The 20,263-nt window shown below is 39.5% G+C and overlaps 1 protein-coding gene across 2 annotated transcripts in view; it reads right to left on the bottom strand.

Moving 5' to 3' along the window:
• Window positions 1-350: 350 nt before the first annotated feature.
• Window positions 351-20,263, bottom strand: part of ubash3bb (ubiquitin associated and SH3 domain containing Bb) — a 46,456-nt gene continuing 26,543 nt past the window's right edge. Inside the window, exons 2-14 of one of the 2 annotated variants that reach the window (XM_035679775.1) lie at window positions 10,379-10,432; window positions 9,741-9,927; window positions 8,528-8,726; window positions 7,849-8,018; window positions 7,524-7,732; window positions 6,692-6,836; window positions 6,456-6,579; window positions 6,250-6,369; window positions 6,060-6,152; window positions 5,753-5,897; window positions 4,277-4,383; window positions 4,041-4,150; window positions 351-2,450 (exon numbers count right to left, since the gene is read on the bottom strand). In XM_035679775.1, coding sequence (XP_035535668.1) covers window positions 2,313-2,450; window positions 4,041-4,150; window positions 4,277-4,383; window positions 5,753-5,897; window positions 6,060-6,152; window positions 6,250-6,369; window positions 6,456-6,579; window positions 6,692-6,836; window positions 7,524-7,732; window positions 7,849-8,018; window positions 8,528-8,726; window positions 9,741-9,927; window positions 10,379-10,432 — 1,801 coding nt within the window. In that variant the 3' untranslated portion in view covers window positions 351-2,312. Of the gene's footprint in view, window positions 2,451-4,040; window positions 4,151-4,276; window positions 4,384-5,752; window positions 5,898-6,059; window positions 6,153-6,249; window positions 6,370-6,455; window positions 6,583-6,691; window positions 6,837-7,523; window positions 7,733-7,848; window positions 8,019-8,527; window positions 8,727-9,740; window positions 9,928-10,378; window positions 10,433-20,263 lie in introns of both variants that reach the window. The other variant, XM_035679774.1, reaches the window with a different exon arrangement.

The following is a 20,263-nucleotide window of genomic DNA, read 5'->3' on the forward strand; positions in this document are numbered from 1 at the left end:
TATTCTGGTGGTGAAATCCTGCTGAACACAACTGAAACTTAACTTGAATGCTATAAGGGAAATGTATTAAAGCACGTTTCCACAATGAGGCTTCAGAAAGCACTTACTGTCAGAGACAGGACAGATAACTGTCACTTCTCCAAGCAATTCAAATATTTCTCAAAAACTGCAAAATGCAACCCAGAATCGAGAGGGATTTTATAAATGAGACTATGATGAGTTTAAAACATGCAACTTTTATGACGTCTTAATACGTGTGTGTGATGTGCATCAAGTATCAGCCTGAGCAATATGTTTACGAGCGATGTAACTTACTACTTCTACTGTATCTACGAGCGGGCAGTCAGTACATCAGGAGACATCACTTTAATTCCAAGAGGCACTCACAACAACACAGTCACTCAATCAGTGGAACACTTTTCAAAGCTGCATATACGTTATGTCTTAAATGCAGTCAACACCTGAGATACAGAGCATAAATTCTTGCATGCTGAAAGTGATGATCCTCTTTTTTAATATCTATGCTTGTAACATCTGAAAGAAAAGTTTATAAATAAATAAAAAATGCAACTGGAAGACTTTTCTCAAAATATGATTATTTACAGCTACTCCAAACCCCTTAAACACCATTTAACAAGCACACACTAAAAATGTGCTGGAGCAGAATCAAGAAGCTACTGTATGATTGTCAATAGTGCAGGTTGTGCTGTTATAGTTGCGGTTGTTTCATTTTTACATACACTACATGAACGGTAGAAGACACTGCTGTACTGGGTGTGCTACATGTGGCGGCAAAATAGAGAAAACGTGTGGGGCCACGTTATGTGGGTAGCATCAGGAAAGTCCCTGATTGAAGCCAGGGTTAGGAGGACAAAGGATGCCCTTTAAAAACAACAACAATCAATGCCATCTGTTTTAACCCTGGCCAGGAGCCCTGTGGTTCGAGCTGAGTCGACATTTACTGTATGGTGAAGTAATACTGCTGAGATCTGTGCAGGAAAGCAGTACTGCTATGATACACTCTCATTACAAATTCTCAACAGTCTCATTCAATTTTGTGAAATAAGCACTAACTCGAATAAGATACTGTGGACACACTTTTTTCCAGATGTACCTCTACAGCCCAGTCCGATGAACTCAAGTGCCCCTTCATCAACACCACTAGATAGGTTGGAGGATAAAATAGGGGATTACAATATTTTCATACAATTAACTGCCATGTTTCAATTGGTCAAGTTTGTATTCGTACTACAACCACACTGACTGGCAAAAGTTGGACGTTCAATTTCATCTCCTCTGCTTGCTTTCTAACTAGTTTTAACTAAGTGCAGTAACACATAAATGAATTGTTATAACTGACCTATGTTGACGTATTTTTAAATCAAATCATTGATTTAATTTTTTCGAATTATTCAAGTTACAATTTGTCCCCATACTCCTGGTTGGGAATCACTGGTTTACAATCCTCTGACACAACATGTTATCAGGCTTAAATGTTGAATGATTTAGCATGTGAGATATGTTGTAATCCAACTCAGGGCGGATCTTAGCCTTGCTAATGTTAGCACATTAATGTAAAGATAGACATTTTTCATGTCTATCTTTACACATCTTTAGTCACACATAAGTCAGTTAAAAACAGAATGGATGTGGTCAATAACTAAAATGACATTAGTGAGTAAGTAAACGAGGGAGTAATGGACACACCTAATGTTTAACGTTAGCTAACAGTTAAATTTAGAAATATATTATATTTAGTGAACTTAAACGTTTTGGATTTGTGAAATGCAGACATTTTCAGTGGAAATACACTAAACTGACAAGTTAAAAATAAAACCTAAGTCAACCGAGCTAAAAAAAAAGTTAACCTTCCATGCTTTCGCTTTCTATGCCATTACTTCAGAGTCCCACTTCTGCTACAATCCTGTGTACTTCATGTAAAACATTCATGTTGGTAAAACTTAATCCTTCATGCTAATTTCACAAAGTTTTCTGAGACTGGGATGACAATGTGGACACGCTCTCCCACACAGCGCAGCTAACAGCCATACTGCCCAAACTAACGTCTCCCTCATTCTGGCAAGAAAAAGAATCAAATTTGAGAGTGGAAACCAGCCTCAGAGGGCGGCAGTCAGTTCAACAACCATTCACCGGCTATTCAGGCAGGAAGCTTCTTCACTGCTAAACCACCAGCTGTGTGAAGAGGCTGAAAAGAGAATGGTTCCAGTATTTGGGGGGCACTGGTCTGAAACGTGTTGCTGCAGTCTGTGGGAGTACAGTATGATCGGGTTGGGCGGAGCACGGATCAGACGTCATTCCTGCAGGAGCGTCTCCCTCCAGTCAAAGCTGTGGTTTGGTCCGTGTGTGAGGGGGAGGATGGGAGGGTCCACTAACTGCCACACCCCCGTGTCTCCCTGCTCCTCACAGGAGCAGAAGCCCAGGTAGGGGATCTGAGGACCAAGCAGAGGAATTAATAGTTATATATTGTCCAAGTCTAGGTTCATTAGTTTTTCTGAAATGGCTTTGTTTTGTGTGATTTGTTGCACATGTTAAGAGAGCGAGCAGTGACACAGAGTAAACTATATTGGTCTACATACTGAAATCCAGGTATTAAGGAACAAATCTTACTCTTGGTTAAAATCTGCTCAGATGGGTTAGACTGTGGACGCTGCTGAAGCAGAAAGCAGGCAAACCGCGGCTGTATTTAAAGAGCTTTATTGATCTCAATGCATCAAAAGAGACAGCAGACCAGCTAATGAAGGAGAACCAGACTGCTCTGGCTGGTCGAGGTCAGCCAGCCTATTACTGAAAGCACTCTGTTCCCATGACAAAATGAGCTTCTTTCTGTAATATGTCTGCTGCCTCATCCTGCATTCAACCCATCAACTCCAAACTGGTCACAATGACATACAAATGTACTGCTTATAGTTATTTACTTTTTAAAAGTCACATTTGAATGTATTCTTCCAGAATGAGGGATAAGGCAACTAAACACTGTGCCATATTAACAGGACCTTTTTCTCCTGTTCTTAATAAAGCTCTTATATTATATTATATTAATTTTATAAAATGCATATGTCTATCACTGACTCACAGAAATGTTGTATGTTAGAGAAAATGAATATTAAAAATAGATGGAGTTTCACCTAGACCAGACTTGGTGCAAGAATTTTGTAAAATTGCCCCTCAAAAAAGATCAGTAATAAACAAGCTGCATGTAACTCCTGAAATATGTAGCAAATATGATGAATAATGTTCTGTAGTGTACCACAATTGATGTAATTTAGGCATTTTAGATCTTCTATAGTCTTGCTCTGCCTAAAATACAGTAATAAAAGACGAAACTGTGAATAAACAGTATTTTGTTTTGTTAGAGAACATGCAGACAAACACTAAAGTGCACTGACCTGAGTAACAAAAGCTTGCAAACCCAGTTTCCCACTAATGAGCAACCAAACAAAGAGCTGTTATCTAAAGCGGAAAATGTAGTCCACAAACAGTATGCTGCTGAGCGTACAAGAACAAACAAGTCCCCAGTCGCCTCCATGTTTACTAAACCAGGTCAGAGTGGTCAAACGGGACAAGCTGGGATTTGAGCTTAAATGTAACGTGCTTAAAATCCCAGAGGAAAAAATGACTTAAATAAGGCTGTTCTTTATTCGTATAAACCGAATAGTATCACTTTTATGTTGTAGCACATTAATTCAGAGAATGATGGAGCAGCAAACTTTGTCATTTATATTCTACAATGTAGGAATACAACATTATCTGTTGTCCCCTTTAGCTGGCAAATAAAAAAGCATTTGAGTGTGTTTTTTTTTCATGCGACAGATTAGTTTTTTCTTTCATTCATACACATGGGTAAGCTGTATGGAGTGGAGTTTTCAGCGTATACACTCATGTTTTTGCACATCCAGCCACAATGTGCACTGGGAGAGGAACTGAGGAAACCAGATGGAAGTGATGGATGGATAGAAAAGTGGGATGTATAAGAGGAAAAAAATCTGATGGATTAGATAAAAAAAAGGAGATATGCAGACCTTTCGGACTACTTGGATGAAGTCCTTGGCGCTCTGTGGGCTGCGGCCCTGCAGCTGGCGTGTGCAGGCCTCTAAGGAAGAAGCGTGGGCTACAATCAGCACGTTGTTTCCTACGGAGAGTGGAAACCCAGGCAGGATGCAACATCAGCAGTGGACAAACAATTAAGTAAAAGTTCCCCTACGCTAGCTCGAGAACATCTTCCAGACGCTGCAGGAGCTCTGTGTGCGTCTCTTACCAGTGTTTTTGCAGTCTGACAGGATATCTTTGGTCACTTGGTAGCTCCGGCTCATGTAGTTCTCATAGGGTTCAGACACAGTGAGCTTGCTGATTGGGATCAGAGGTCTGTATCGAGACAAATACCAAGTATTAGAACAGTGGTCCCTAACCTTTTCCCTTAAAGGACCCCTTTTTCTATCACTGAGTGAATGGACAGCCCCTGAATAAGAGACATATTTATGGATATTTCATATTAAATTCAGTGTATATCAATAACAGAAGAGAACAACTGATAAACCTTACAAGGAATCCAAATAGTGAACACAATAACTGCAGGAAGTTTGTGTAATTAAGCCAGTAGCTCACCTGGTACAGCTAGTGCCCCATGTACCAAGGCAACAAAAGCCCCTAAAATATATAGAAAAATTCTAATAACAATTTGATGCTGAGATATAGTTTTGGTGACCCCTAGTGGGGGTCGTGACCCAGGTTGGGAACCACTGTATCAGATAACCAGTGGCACATATAAGAACTGTGTTGCAGTTGTTCTATAAATCTTTTAGTGGAGGCTTTTGTTGGAAGTGCACTGTGGTTTGAGGTTGTTTTCAGTTAAAAAAGATGAAATTCCATCCACCATGCACACACACACACACACACACACACTAGTATATATATATAAGTAAAAACTATCTGCAGATACTTCAGAGGTATAAAGGAGGATGAACTACTGCTGCAGGTAGACTGTATGAATATTATACAGTTTATGCAGAATATATACGTGAATGGAAACAGAATAGATTGTAACATTTGAATATGCTATGGCTTTGTATGTGTTACGTACGTTGTGTGAACCATCCCACTATACACACAGAGGCTACATATTTGTGTAGGTAGAAGACGTGGGCAGCACTTTAAGGATTGGAGAACATTCCACTGTTTCGTTTTTTATACATTAGAGGAAAAAGAAATTAGGGATGTATGATTTTTTTTTCAGCCGATACCGCTAACCGATATATGCCCTGATATATAGATCATGCATCCCTGATAGAAATGAATGAAAAAAGCCCACAGTCCATGATCACAGAGCGAGATTAGCGGGCTAGCCATTTGTCTTTGAGCTTAAATCAGGTTTTCTGAAATCACAAACTTTTAACCAGGTTAGGTCAACATGGTAACCTATGCTACATTGCTAAGATGCCCCAGTGAAGGTTAACTTCAGAAGATCAGATCAAACCATGTCAACAGTCCTTCTACTGACCAATCAAATCACTGGGAAAATTCCTACAGGATCCTGACATGGACATAGCTGGTTTACAGAATTTACAAGGTACTGCAGTCTTTAAGACATGCTTGAACCAAAAACACTAAATAATACAATCTCTTTGCAGTTCTGGTATACACCTACGAATCGTTTTATAAAAGCAGATGAAAAATACATTTACATGACTAATGACTCACGTTGAATATAATTAATTGCACAAGGTGTGTGTATCACCTGTACGTTGTGTCCACGCTGAAGTGGGCTGCAGCCAGGTCGGTGGGAGGTATCCACGCAGGCAGAGAGTTCCCAGAAACCCACTTGGTCCATTCAAAAAGCCCCGGTTCCACTCGCACCTTCAGCTTACCGTCCTGCTGCAGACCTGTTCACACAAACAATTCATCAGAGCTCACCCCCATTACATCCCCAGCACACTACATTCTAATTTCTGTAAAGTTCATTAAATTCAACATGATCGTCTTTATCCTGAGTTTAAATGTTGGAGAATCCCTGATCAATCAATATTTTCTTGAGGAGTTCTTACCTCTGAGGATGTTCTGTGCAGTCTGAACACACCGCAAGGAGGGAGAGCAGTACACAAAATCTATCACTGTGTTACTCTCTAACAGGGCCTCACCTGAAAAGAGCATGTTTTAGCACATGTTTAGCACATTTCACATACAGAATGCAACAACATCATTAGAGCATCAAAAAGATCCATATTGGGGACGTACCCACTAGTCGAGCCTGCGTGGATCCAAACACAGTGATGGGAGCGTCCATGTCGTAATCTCTCTTGTCTCCCCACAGCGGCAAACTGGGAGGCATGTTCAGATTGGAGCGTACATATCTACCTGCAGGACAACAGAAACACATGCTCTCAGATGTAAGGTGGTTTCTTTAAAGTGGAGGGAAACAGCCCAACCCTTTGATTTCTCACCTTTACTGTCGGAGCAGAGGGAGAGCCAGTGTTTGCCAAAGACCACGTCCATCCTCTCACCGTGCCGACAGACAAAAAGCGTCCTCTTCGGCTGTCGAGAGTGACCACCGCTGATCCGCAGTACCTGCTGGAAATAAAAGTCAATTACATGGCTTTGTGATAGCATACATGTTGAATTTTAATGAAAGTATTACAGGAATTGTGAAAATTATCATCAGTTATGAACACAAAGCTACCTGCATTGGGTGGCAAATGAGACTGAGGGTGGGCGTGTCTCCAGGACTCGTGTTGTCAGGGCGTCGGCTGTCCAGCAGTCCGTCAAACATCCCTCTATCCTTGCTGGTCTTGTCACTGGGCCCACAGCTGAAGAATGAATGGGAGCTGTGGTGGACGAGGAGAACAGTACAGTATGCAAGATTAAATCACTTGTTTCTTTTAGCAACTGAGGAAAGGTTGATCCGTGGAGTATTCTTGCATTAAAGGTCCAGTGTGTAACTGTAATTTAGGAAGATCTATTGGCAGAAATGGAATATAATATTTATAGATATGTTTTCATTAGTGTATAACTCCTGAAAATGAGAATCATTGTGTTTTTGTTACCTTAAAATGAGCTGTTTTTATCTACAGAGGGTAAGGCCGCTAGATGCCACTAAACTCTAAACACTGGCCCTTTAACAACACAGATTTGTCAGCTAAAGAAATGTTTGTCCTGAAAACATACTAAGGGGAACTTTTTAAAATAAGGTTTTGTATTTATTGTGCAAAAAAATAAATAATTTGCAAAATCTACGCATTCTCCTTTAGAAGAGATTATCACCAAACACTGCAGTGGTACAGGTTTAACATCATTAATTCCTAACTTTCGAACTGGTATTTCTAGTTCTAGCTACAAATGGATGATGGGGACCTATGTAACTGCTATTAAGCAAAATAAATACAATGACAGAATTTCTTTCACTGCTTTCCAGTCAATGTGTCTCAAGGAACTTTTTTGTTATATGTGGGGGTGTGTTATATATATATAGTATAAGTATAAGCATAAATAAAAAGAGAGAGTGTTCTGCTCACCCGTGGAAGACCCAGGTGTCAGACTCGTCGGCCAAGCTGACGTAGTTCTCAGGCAGTAGGCCAGACAGCCCAGAGGCCAGCGAGGTCCCGTAAACCCAACCCTCACTGGTGCTGCTCTGATCCACTGGAGACATGAAGACAAAATCTCCAGGAACCAGCTCCAGCTCGTCCTCGTTCTGAGGCATGTAGGGGTACATCACCCGCAGGGTCTGCAGGCAGGACAAGTTATTTTAAGTTATTTAGAACATTTAGAAGAAATAATCAGGAGTCAGTATGTGTTGATGCTGTTGGTGATACATGCATTGTTAGTATGAATATTAGCTACCTCATGGTTTGCGAAACGAATGTCCCGGGAGAACAGGACTGCCAGCCAATCACAGCCGAGCTTGACCTCGATGCCCTTGGCCAGTTTCTCCAGTGACGGGAGGTGATTGGTGGGGAAGTTGTAGGCCAGAGTTACATGGAGCTGCTTTTTGTGAGGCTCCACATGGACTTCTGGAGTTGAAAGATGAGAAAGGAGTTTGTTTTATATAGTGCAGTATGTAACATCAACAATTCACCATAAAAAAGCATTAAATCTGCAGCTTTTGTTAACTGTGAAAAATATTCCACTCAAGAAGCTGCTGCAGAGTAAACACCAGAGATGAAACCCGCAGAGTAAAACCGACAGCACTCAACACTACCACATCAGATTTTAATGACACGCTCTAATCTGTGTCTTTACCGTAAAACAGAAATATGACAGAGCATTAGCGCTAACACTGCGGCTCTAATCTGATTTGGCACTTCACTGCCTGAAATGCTGTCTGGCAGTCCAGTCTAATTTTCGGCTGTGTTTAAAAAGAGTTATGGTGACGGATTGAGTGAGTGCTTTAACAACCCAACATGACCGCTATCCTGACCAATCATCTACTGCCAGCGCTGGAAGAGAAAGCTGGTCAACACACATTATACGGTGACTACCATGAACTGATGCTGAGAAACTTTCTGCTTGTGGTTCCTACCTGCCTTCCTGGCCGCCTCAGCCGCAAAGTCGGCTGCAAACTGCTTGAGGATGTCGGCCACCAGCTCCTCCACGAAGAGGCCGATAAAGTTTGAGGATGTGTAGAGCTCTAGAGGCAGCGGGGTGGGAAATCGACCCCGCCACTGCTGGACAGTGGCCTGGAGAGCCTCGCATAGAGCTTCTACTTTGTGGTCTGCACACTGTTTGGAAGAAGAAGGGGGATATTCAGACATGAATATGTAAAATTGCTCATTTTATTTTCCTGTTAAAGTAATGGCTCACTGTCATTTAGACGCAGGTGATGTGCTAAAGTGTGACACATTTATTCAGGCATGAAGCAGGGGCACTCCTGAGAGGGGCAGTGAGCTTTAAAGTTAGCATATAAAGAAAGAAAAGGGTTTTCTGTTGTCTCACAGATTGAATCAGTGATGGATTTTTACATTTAGTTTGCTGGTGAAAACTAATAAATGACCCTTGTGAGCGACACAATTTTCATTATTGATTATTTTTAGAGGACGAATTTCATTTGGTGATTTTCAACCCAACAGCACAAAAGCATAGAATGACGTGTTAAAGGTTCCCTGTGGAGTCTCTGACCACTAGTGGCGCTATAAAGCAATGTTTTAAGGATTGGGTGCTGGTTTTGTTTGTTTCAAGCATGCATATGAGGAGACACATTCATGCAGGTAGGTGGGCAAGCAACGTGATAAACATTATTGCTGCCGGTTTTACGCTATTCCATTGATTGACATTTGATGGCTTTTGGTAGACTTTTTCCCATAAGCTTACATGGTGAAAGGAGCAGCTATGAAAGGGTAGATCATTTTGTCCCCCAGGAAATTAGTCATTTTACTATAAAAATTGGATCCATTCGATAACATTTGGAAGGTCTAGATTAATTTTATCCCCTTTCAAGTTAGTGGAGGGCTTAACCGGCTTTATCCATAGGAATGAACAAAGCCCTGCTCCAATGCTGTATCAATGAAACATGGATGCAAAGCAGGATTTAAATCTTTAAAATCTTTAAAAATGTTTTATGGTTTTGGTGAGTGACAGTGAATGTAAATAAAACTCCACAAGGAACCTTTAAGTTGGCACCTAACATCTATTCCTATTAGCTCACATGCTGCATGTAAAGTGTTTGCTGGATATAAAATCATCCAATCGTCTATCTTCATAAAACCGTGCAGAATCAGTTGAACTCTCCAACTCACCATGAAGAACTGGCAGAGGGTGATGTGGGGGAAAATGTTGTGGGCTTTGTTTTTGCCACAAGTGACCCGGCTCTGTTGCCAGAAGTGGGAGAGCTGGTTCTGTAGAGGTCCGCTGGGTCGCAGGTAGAGGACAAACTCCCTGGGCAGAGGGTCGTCAAGGAACGGGTCATCCAAATGGGAAAACAGCCTTGAGAGAGAAAGAGGGGTATGGAACTGTGGTAAAGTCTAGACATGATGCCACAGTTAAAGCTGCATAAGGTTACTTTTATAAAAATACTTTTTTTTATAATATCCTGAAAGTACATGAGACAAAAAATCAGCTTCCTCTGGCTCGTTCTAGTGCTCCTAATGGCATTAGCAAGAATCCAACAGGCCTGAACAATGAAACAGATTATCTGTCTCATGTACTACCATCAGGATATAGTGAAAGTTTTAATATTCTAATATGACAAAAAATTACCTACTGCAGCTTTAAATATGAAAATTATAAATCATCCACAAAATACAAAAGATATAATGTGCCTACTGTTTACAACTTGCAAGCAACACCTTTCAACAGCAGAGGGCAGTATACCACACATTTTCTTGTGCTGTGTATATGTGAATGCACTGTATACACATTTGTTGTTTTAACCTACCAGTCACATGCTGCTTGCACACTCCGACCTCCTGTTGACACTAGAGCCTTCAGCCTGTAAAAGAGCATAGTAGAGAGGGGGGGTGGGGGGATCAAATTATGTCCTCAACAACACTGAGAATGTTCACCTACAATTTACAAATCCATATTCTGAGATGTGTGCAGTAGCAGTGTATGATTAGTGGGTGCAATGCAACAATGAGAAACCCAGAGAAGTGACCTCTCTTAGACATCTCTGTCTGAATGAGTAAAGCAGCAGAGAAACAAATTGATCTTGTTCTGTGTACAGTAGTTTGTATCCTCGGGAGTTTTATGGCAGCAGTGAATAAAAGGAGAACTGTTCTGCATCCACACCTATGCGGAAACTCTGACTCTGTAAACAGTTGGAGCTGCATGCTTTAAAGGAAAAGGAAATAATGTGGAAAAGGTTTTAAGTTGTTGACTGAACAGAACTGCTGCTGAAGTTGGGTACAAACATTGTCACTGGAAAGAGAAAACTTGTGAATTATTCAGCGTTTCCCTGGTTTGACGGGCTGAAGTGAATATCTAAACAGAAATTCAGCAAACGTCACCTCAGATAGGAAGACATGGAAATGCATTAGAGCTTAGAGAAGACTGCATTTGGCAGTGGTGGAAGTAAACTACTTTTTCCACCATTGTAAAATTACTGTTAAAAGCTTTGCTATGTGCTGCTTCTACATCTAAACATTTGTTCAAGCCAGTATTACTTTTACTATAATACGAATACATTTTAACTTTAAAGCTGCAGTTGGTAACTTTTATAAAAATAACTTTTGTCTTTATTGCTGGAATGTTCTCTGTATCCTGAAAGTTTCACCAAATATTAGTTATTATATAAGTTATTTTTAGAAAAATTACCTACTGCAGCTTTAACATTTGTATCCAATATAAAGATCAAATCAGGCAGTGATCAACAGAAAAATCCATTTGTATTCCATTTGTAAGAAGATTGTGCAGGTGTATGTAGTAGTAGTTTAAAGCTGCATATATTGATTTGTTCATTGTTACGGTGAATGGGTTAGCAAACAGTTAGCCTATTTACACATTGAACAGATAATTGATTTTGAGTTGTAAGTCCAGTCTAACTCTCTTTTTTAACCCTGTTGTAGTTCCTTGAGGGAAATATTTGACTCTTTAGCTGCTAAATGCTCTGCTATGTTAACAAACTGGCCAGGGAGCGTGGAGTGGATTTATATCTGAGATAGTTGCTTGCTGCTGGAAACAAGGTTGATAGTGCAGCTCTAATCTAATCAGCGTCATTTGGCTAAGGAAACCCATGGAGCCAATTGACAATTGTTGCAGCTCTAGTTTTGACTTTGTCTTATTTTACAGAAAACATTTTGACTTGTCATAGCAGGAAAAGCACAGGTGTAACAGTAACAACGTTGACTCTGCTCCATTTAGATGTCCCAGTAAATTAGTATGCATAATTCCAGTGGCTTAGAACAGGTACATCTAAGTGAAATGCATAGATCACTAATGTTATCAATACCTGTGTCTATGAACATGCTGCTACTGACTGATGATACTGACATAAAGAGCATTTTATATTGGCATTTTAATCATTTAACAATGGATGTGCTTTTTACATTGTATAATGTGATGAATTTCAGACTCCACATTCTGACATGGACATGTTCAGGCTATACTTGAGTGAATGCATTTTATTTTTAACCCTGCCATGGCTTTAGGGATGATGATGTCATTCTATTGGTCTGTGAATCTACTGTACTGACAAACATTTCTGCCCAGAGCGAAATTTCTCAACTATCTATCTGGTGGATTGCAACAACATTTGGTAGATGTTTACAGTGTGGAAGCTCTAGCAGATAAATCTTTGATTTATGCAACAAAAAGTACATCCCTTCCTCCAGACAACGTTACATTTATTGTCCCACTAGTGATACAAATAGTTTTGTTTTCCAATAACATGTACCAATTTCAAGGTAACAGTGCTTCCTTTTAAGCAGGATATTTTATAATCTTTTCCACTCCCACCTTTTGATGAGTAATTGTAATTGTATGTCACGACTGAGAAAGACAAACTGTGAGCAGAGGCCAACATCTGGGGGCAGAACAATATGGATCACAAGTCAGAGGAAACGTCAGTTTACTACTAAGCTCCTTCAAAGCAGCGTGGAAGATGATACATAGCATGTGTAGGAAGACATTAACATAGATTCCTTTCAGCAGAAGGAATGACTCCTTTTAACCATAACTAAGGACACCCAGTTTCTTCTGAAAGAGTTTTTCATCCATTTGAAGTGTGTCATTTCTTCAGTGAAGAACCTCACAGTGCATATTAAGATTTCTTTGCTGCTAACTACGTGTTTAGTATCTGCTTTCTCTGGCTGAATAACTGAAGGGACCAATCAGTCAGTCAGAAACAGAAAGCCAAATCCAGTATTGTTCACAATCCCTCAGAAGAGTGTGGTGCGAATGCTAAACTAACTGGCTTACTCAAACAGCTTTCTGATTTGAACAAAGATGTTTAAGTCCTGATTACAGAAAACAAACAAGGTTGCCGCTCATTCATTTAGCCATGGCGATTACACAAGTTTCCATTCGCTGGGCTGTGTAATGCATTAACAGAGATTAAAGATTAAAAGAAAGGAGCAGAGAGAAAAGTGATTTATCCATTCATTGCCTGCGTCCTTACCTCAGCATCACCTGGAGGCTCGGCTGATAAGCAGGAGAAGGAACGGCAGATGAGATTATTCATATTAGGGCCACAGAATCTAATTAGCTGCCACTCAGAAGATAAGAGCTTGTACATGCTAATGTGGTTTCCACCTCTGGGGAGCAAGCAGCTTCCTCAGCACGAGCATGAGATGTTGTTCCTGTGGGACGGGGCGGGTGGAGGTGCTACAGAGAGGTGTGTGTTTGTGTGTTGGCTCACGTGTGTGTATTAATGACTGCATCTGACGGAGTATTAGGATTGCAGGTGTGTAGGATTATTACAGGTCTTTGAAGGTGGCTGTTAATATGCTTGGATGTAAAACCAACAATTTGCTTACGTTATGTGCCTGTAATCTGTGTTTATAATTTTAACTTCTACTATTACGACTATTTTAAACGAAACTGAAGGCAAAAAAGCTCATGCAGTGTTTCCACCATATTTATTCATGATCACATCATTATGAGTGTCGCTATTTCACACACCCAATTCTAGGTCTGCTTTTGGTTCTACAATCCAGAAATGTATCTCACTTGTCCTAACAATCTTTTTTCCAGCAGGTTATTGTTTTTAACTAACTGGCTCTGATAAAAACTCATTATACATTTCCTGCCCAGCACCACATGGCCGACTGACAAAGTTAGCTACTAGCTGGAGAACACAGTGGAGCATTTAGGAGCTGAACAGCTAGGTATTTTATTAGACTTAAATTTGTCGGGTTGATTGACCCAAAATGAATGCTAATGGTGTTCCACATCTGTTGAATGTGTAGATAGGCAACATTTGCTAGCAGCTTAATAACTTTTTTAATTTATACCAGGGCAGAGGTGTGTGTTTCCCTGCTTGTTTTAGAAGTTCTTTTGCCCCTTAGTGTAAAAAAAAACACAAATCTGCTGGTGCAAATTGAAGGCCCTGACAGTATATTTCAACCTATTTCATCAAAATAATTTGTCGGCATACACATGCTGTATATATTCAAATAAATGTTTATGAAATTGATTATTTAAAATGTTATAATTTAGAATTTAGACATATCTAGTTTCTATCTTTAACAAACATTGGTGATATATTTTGTTACGTTACAAATTCAGTAATTGTCTCGTGTTAGCATATATATTAAAAAACAGAATAGCGAGTTTCAATGCTGTCCACGTGTCTTTTGAATTTTAGTGCTATGGCTAACCTTTGGTTTACAGATCACACACTGTGCTTTTAACACTATTACAATAATTGTAATTTTGTACAAAAAACAAAAAAAGACAAAACATGTTATTAATATGTTGTGTGTTGTAGTATGCTGTCCCAACAAACAGCTGCAGAGGGCAACCCTACATTTTTCTTTTTAAACCATACCTGTATTGGAAGTTCATAAACAAAACTGAGCTGTGTATACAAGATGCAAATCATATGAACTCAGAAAAAGACACCCACACTTTTCTATGCAACCTCACCACTGTGAGCTCAGTAAGCAGCAGTTGTGACCACAGCAGAGACCGTCAGAGATATCAGTCAGTTTACTGGTGTGCTAGCGGCTGCTTGGGTTTTATGTTGCTGCTGTGTCCCAAAGGTGTAGACCTACATACTATTGCATACGTGTGTGAGAGAATCAGAAATAGGGAAGAGAGTGCGAGAAGCGGTGGCTGAAGGAAGCTGATTAAGGAAGGGCCTTGAAACCACTTGAATACTCACCCACACACCAACAGACAGTAAATCTAGCCAGAGCTAAAAGAAAGCTTTGCCACACACTGGCACCTGGGTTAGCGTTAATGACGATCTTATATCTCACTAAAACACGGCAGGTTTTCACAACCATGAGAAAAACTGGAAAGGAGAAGTGCGTCCTGTGATACATATGGCATTCAGTTTGTCACCATGTTAGACAGTGTGCAAGACAAAGTGTCATTTACTGTAGAAACTCCCTCACATGTAATTTTACTTTGTGTATTTAAGAAATGTGAAATACAGACAACCATACATATAGTCTACACTGCTTAAAGGTGACAATACAATAATACATTATTTTATTATGTAGATGTGGTATGACAAGACTTTTTTTGGTTCCTTGTTTGCCATGACAAATGTACAGCTCAACAGAAAAGCGACCGCACGGATGGAAAAATCTGCTGTGTCAAAAGTGACATTAAGAAAAGACAAGATGTTCCTTTGTTGATGCATCATAGGGGGAAAAAATAAATAAGTATAAAGTTTAACTATAAATTAGTAACATTTTCATGCAAATTGCCCTTTCATAACCATTACCCTTCCTAAACCAAAACTATGAGAGAAAAAGTGTAAGGAATGTTTAAAAGTAAGCTTGTAAAATTAGCATATCTGGCTAACTAGCTTACTAGCCATAGTAGCAACCTAACCTTGCCTTACTTCCAAGGCCAAGGAGCATTTTACACTGCCTTATTTGTGGGGTTACAGGTTATGCTCAGTAGTTTACAGTCCAGGAACCACAGGCAAACTCATTATCCAAAACTGTAACCTTACCCTTAGTCCTCACCCTAAAAGCCTTTTCTCTTGTAACATTACAAGAGTTACATACTGTTTGAAAATACTAACATAAAGCATATATCTACTGCCGTATGTAAGCTAAGCAGCTGAACAGGGTTATGTGAGAATGGAAGAGTCTGATGTTACATTTTCCCTACTTACAGTGCCAGCACTGACTAGCTCTACGCAGTAATACAAGAGCAATACTGTTTCTTTATTTCCATGTGAGTTCTTACCTGGGAGTAAAGTATATGTTCTTTAGAATCAGTCTTTTAGCTTGATATTCTGTATGTAGCCACTAATGGTACATTTTAAAACCCTTTCACAGAGTTCTCATTCAAAACAATTTGGTTGGAAATATTACAAAGTTTAACTCAACCAACTTATTCAGCCGACGTTAGCTTAGTTAGCTGGATAGCTACTGCAGATTTTTGGTTTTCACTAGTATAAAAAAAGAAACAAGGTCTGGGCAGAATCTGAAAGAAGACATATTATTTGTCATTCTTAAAACCTAACTATTATTTCGTGTAAATGTAAATGTCTGACCAAAAATTAGCTGCTTAGCTACATCTGATTAAAGCTGCAAGTGAGAGTTGCCGGTCACACGTTAGAAGTGAGGAGCCGCTTTTGTCTACCTCTGTCTGAAAACAAGGACCCATGCATTGTTTCAAAAAAATCCAGAGACTTTTGAGCAGTAAATCTGCCACCATTATCGTTATAAACTCACGTGTGCTTTGCGAGAATGGGAAGCTTGAGTAGCAACAGTAACTACGGGTAGTGGGGGTTAGCCAACAGTCAATAGTGACTCAGTTTTTAGGCAGCTGTAATATTTGATGAATTACAGTGTAATCATTCCTTAGAAAATACCTCTGGCACACTTAAGGTCATACTTTTCTCGACTCTGGTTGAAGCAGATGAGCACTTAGTTTTACAGATGTAGATGAAAAGATAGAGAAAGACAAAGCAATGACCAATTGTACCACACACATTTTTTAAACATTAGGTATTCATTACAATATTCATCACTGCACATATATATTCTCATAATGATTCAAGATATGACCGGCCCCTCCCCACCGACATCCAGCAGTCACTTTGGCTGAGGTTATTAGCACACACCTCATACAGAGCAAAGGAAATTCTTGCAGCTCTCACAAATAAATATGCTGACACCTGTCAGTCTGAAAAAGGTAAAAGATAATCCTAAAGCTCAGAGGCTTCACCAAATCACAAAAATGTGGTCCAGAACAGAACGTACAGCAGACTTCTCTGCCAGCTTCTCTAGCCTCACATTCAGAGAGACGAGAATGATAACAAGGCACAAAGCATTGCTTAGGAAGACAAATGTGAGTGTAAAATGTGTGAAAAACACTTGAATGATCTCAGGACTTCTGGGACAAAGTGAACAGATGAGTCACAACTGGATATTTGTGGCTGGCATGACCTCTGTTATGTCTGGTGAAAAGCAAACACTGCATTCCAAGGTAAGACCCTCGCATGCGGTGGCAGTGGCGTCTCAGTTTGCAGATGCTTTGCTGCATCAAGACCTGTATGACTTTCAATCACTTCAAGGTTTTGCTCAGAACCACATCGGGCACTGAGCTTAAGCTGAAGCAACACAGGGTCGCACTGCATGACAATCATCCAAAACAAACCACGAATTCTACATCAGAAAGCCTGAAGAACAAAAAAATTTACAGTTTTCGGAAAGTCCAAAATCCAGAGCTTGTACAAGCAACTTCTGCTTGGGAGCAAACAAATGTCACTAAGCTGAAGTGGATTTATATTGAGGACGGAGCCAAAATTCCTCCACAACGCTGTGTTAGACTGAGCAAGTACTACTGTTAGTGTTCAGTTGCACTGCACTGCTAAATGTGGTGTGACCAGTTTACTGAAACTAAATGAGACCTTACTTTATCACACAGGGATGTGGGGTATTGCATAACGTCATCGAAGGATCAATGGTGCAATACATATCACATTTTGTGGTTTGTCACTCTGGGGCCCTTTTTATTACTGATGTTTCAAGTAAGCTTTAAAACTCTGACATAATTCAATGCAGAAATGATAAAAGAATACAGACAACCACAAGGATGAGCAGTTTAGAGCAGCTTAAAGCACTACTCAAGCAATTTTCAGAAAGTTAGGGGACTTGTGGCGGAGTTATTGGTATATAGCAGTTGCACATTGCAACCAACTAAATACCCTGAGCTATCCAAGTGTGTAGGAAAACTATGGTGGCCACAAAGGTGACACATAGAGCCAGTGTTTTGTTTGTCCGTTCTGGGCCACTGTAGAAATATGATTGACTCCGCCAGAAGAGGAACCACTTTCCTCTAGATAAAAATGGGTCATTGTAACAATAACACAACGATTCTTATTTTCAGGTGATTATACACTAAAACGGTTGCAACAGTATGAGATATTCACAGTACGATAACTACGGAAATATCATGCTCTCAAGGTATATGGTATTACACAATTAATTATTATTATTACAATTATTATCATCATCATTTTTTTGGTTGAATAAACGCTTTATTATAATTTCACATGTCCTATATAGTTTTTAACAACCCTAATACAGTAGAATTAAATACCATAGATAAACTAATTGGCAATTTTCACACCATGGTTTATCGCTGTAACACACTAATGAAAACAATGAAAACATACCTATGAATATTAGATTCCATTCTGCCAATAGATCCTCCTAAATGTTACACACTGGACCTTTGAAAAATAATGGACTTTTACTCCTTATATGGGTCAAGCTCTAACAAAAAGGGATCCTACAATTCTCATAATAGAAAGATGTTCAAAACTACTTAGTTATTACACAAGTGACATGGGGTTGATTTTATGATGTAGCTTCCTTCTTTTGAAAGAGAATTGTTCATAATATGTGATTTTTTGTAACTGAGTGACCTTTGTGCCACATGTTTTATGGGGTTACTTCTGGTTCCCAGTGGACCAATTTCAGTTCCCCCCCTGCAGTGTTGTGTAGGGGATTCTTTATATATAAGACAACTGTAACAAACAGGGCTAGTTGCTATCTAAATTTAAAGTTACTTTTTTTATTTGACCTGTTCCTGAATCACGACTTATAAATAACAGCAGCAGAAAAAAAACCTCACAAAACATATCTATTTGGATTCCCCATGACAACCCACGTTTCCTTTGTCTGCTGTTGCCTCTCAGGGTTTCCATAGCTGTGGGTTGTTGTTTCATAAGGCGAACCCTAAGCTGAGTCAAACATGTCGATTAGAGACTAGTGGGGGCTCGAGGAGGATCCCTTGTAAACACAGCAAGGAGCCCTTTTGGTAGAAAACTAATTTCAGTTTGAATCATGAAAGAAATCAGACCTAGAGTGTTCAGAAAGCCGATAGTAGAGCAGCCTGGCCTGAGGTTTGCTGATTAAAGCAGGGAATGATCAGTTAAGTCTGATGGGAACAGAGCTGCCTCACCAAAGCCTCAAAGGCCAGCTACTCACCACTCCCTCAGCCTTCATGATGACAGTGCAACTCCGCACACGCTTTCAACCCTCCATGCTGCTCAGTTTAATGCTGCAGAGCACAAGTCAGTGGCTTCGAGCGGTCGCAGTCACAGCATAAAATCAAGTTGTCAACAGAAATATCCTCAGAACCATCATTTCTTTATCTGATTTACCCTGGTTTGTTCAGTCTTGAAAAAAGCACTGCAGGGACACTTAAAGAGCTGACATATTTCAATAATATGATTTAGAAAAGCCACCAGTTCGGCTAAGTGGTAAGTGTCTTCTCCTGCTAGTTTTGACTGCTGCATTTTTAGCTTGTTCGGAAACTGGTGGTTTCCCAAACATAACTCTACTTTTACTATATAGCTACAAATTATGGTCCAGAAAATGACAGAGCAACTGTAGTGACGAACATACACGAGGCATCAGAGCAAATTAAGTTAGCTCTGATGCTAACTACAACTGGGCAGTAAGAAAATATTAGGCTTCAACAATGTGGGCTAATACTGATACCCAAGTTGTTGCTAGCCAATAATTTGGTGCATACATGCAAAACACTGTATGAACATGTATTTAGTTATTTTTGTGTTTATCTGAAATATGCTAAAATGGGTTTATGCTAACTTGCCATCAGTTAGATCAAGCATACAAATGCATGGGCTTGTTCAGTGTTCTTGTGATTAGTTTAGCCTAGCTTAGCTCAAGGGATGAAAGCAGGGGGAAACTGCTAGAAATGACCTGCTTTCAGTCAACTCCAGTCCTCCCACACAAGACACGAAAAAGAAAGTCTGATTTTTTAATTTTTTGTATTTTATTAATTCTGCTGTTGAAATACTTTTATTGTAAATTTGATTTTCTAACATGAAGGCCTTCTCCCACTGCCAGAAATGTAGTTCTGGTGGAGATATATCGGATTTGTACTAAGTTATTTATATATTTACATATTTATTAATTTATTTAGTTAATATGGAGATACATCAGATATATATGTTGAATTATTTATATTTTTGCATATTGATTATTTTATTTAGTTATTATGGACATGTATCAGATGTATACTAAATTATATATGTATTTACATATTTATTTATTTAGTTATTTATTGGCTTAAAATAGTGAAAGCTAAATATATTAAGGCTTATATACACTGGAAAAATGTATTCTGGCCTTCTTTGTCTTAGATAGATAGATAGATA

Source organism: Morone saxatilis, unplaced genomic scaffold (assembly GCF_004916995.1).
Source record: "Morone saxatilis isolate NCDOM2014 unplaced genomic scaffold, NCSU_SB_2.0 Contig8, whole genome shotgun sequence".
NCBI classification, from domain to species: Eukaryota; Metazoa; Chordata; class Actinopteri; family Moronidae; genus Morone; species Morone saxatilis.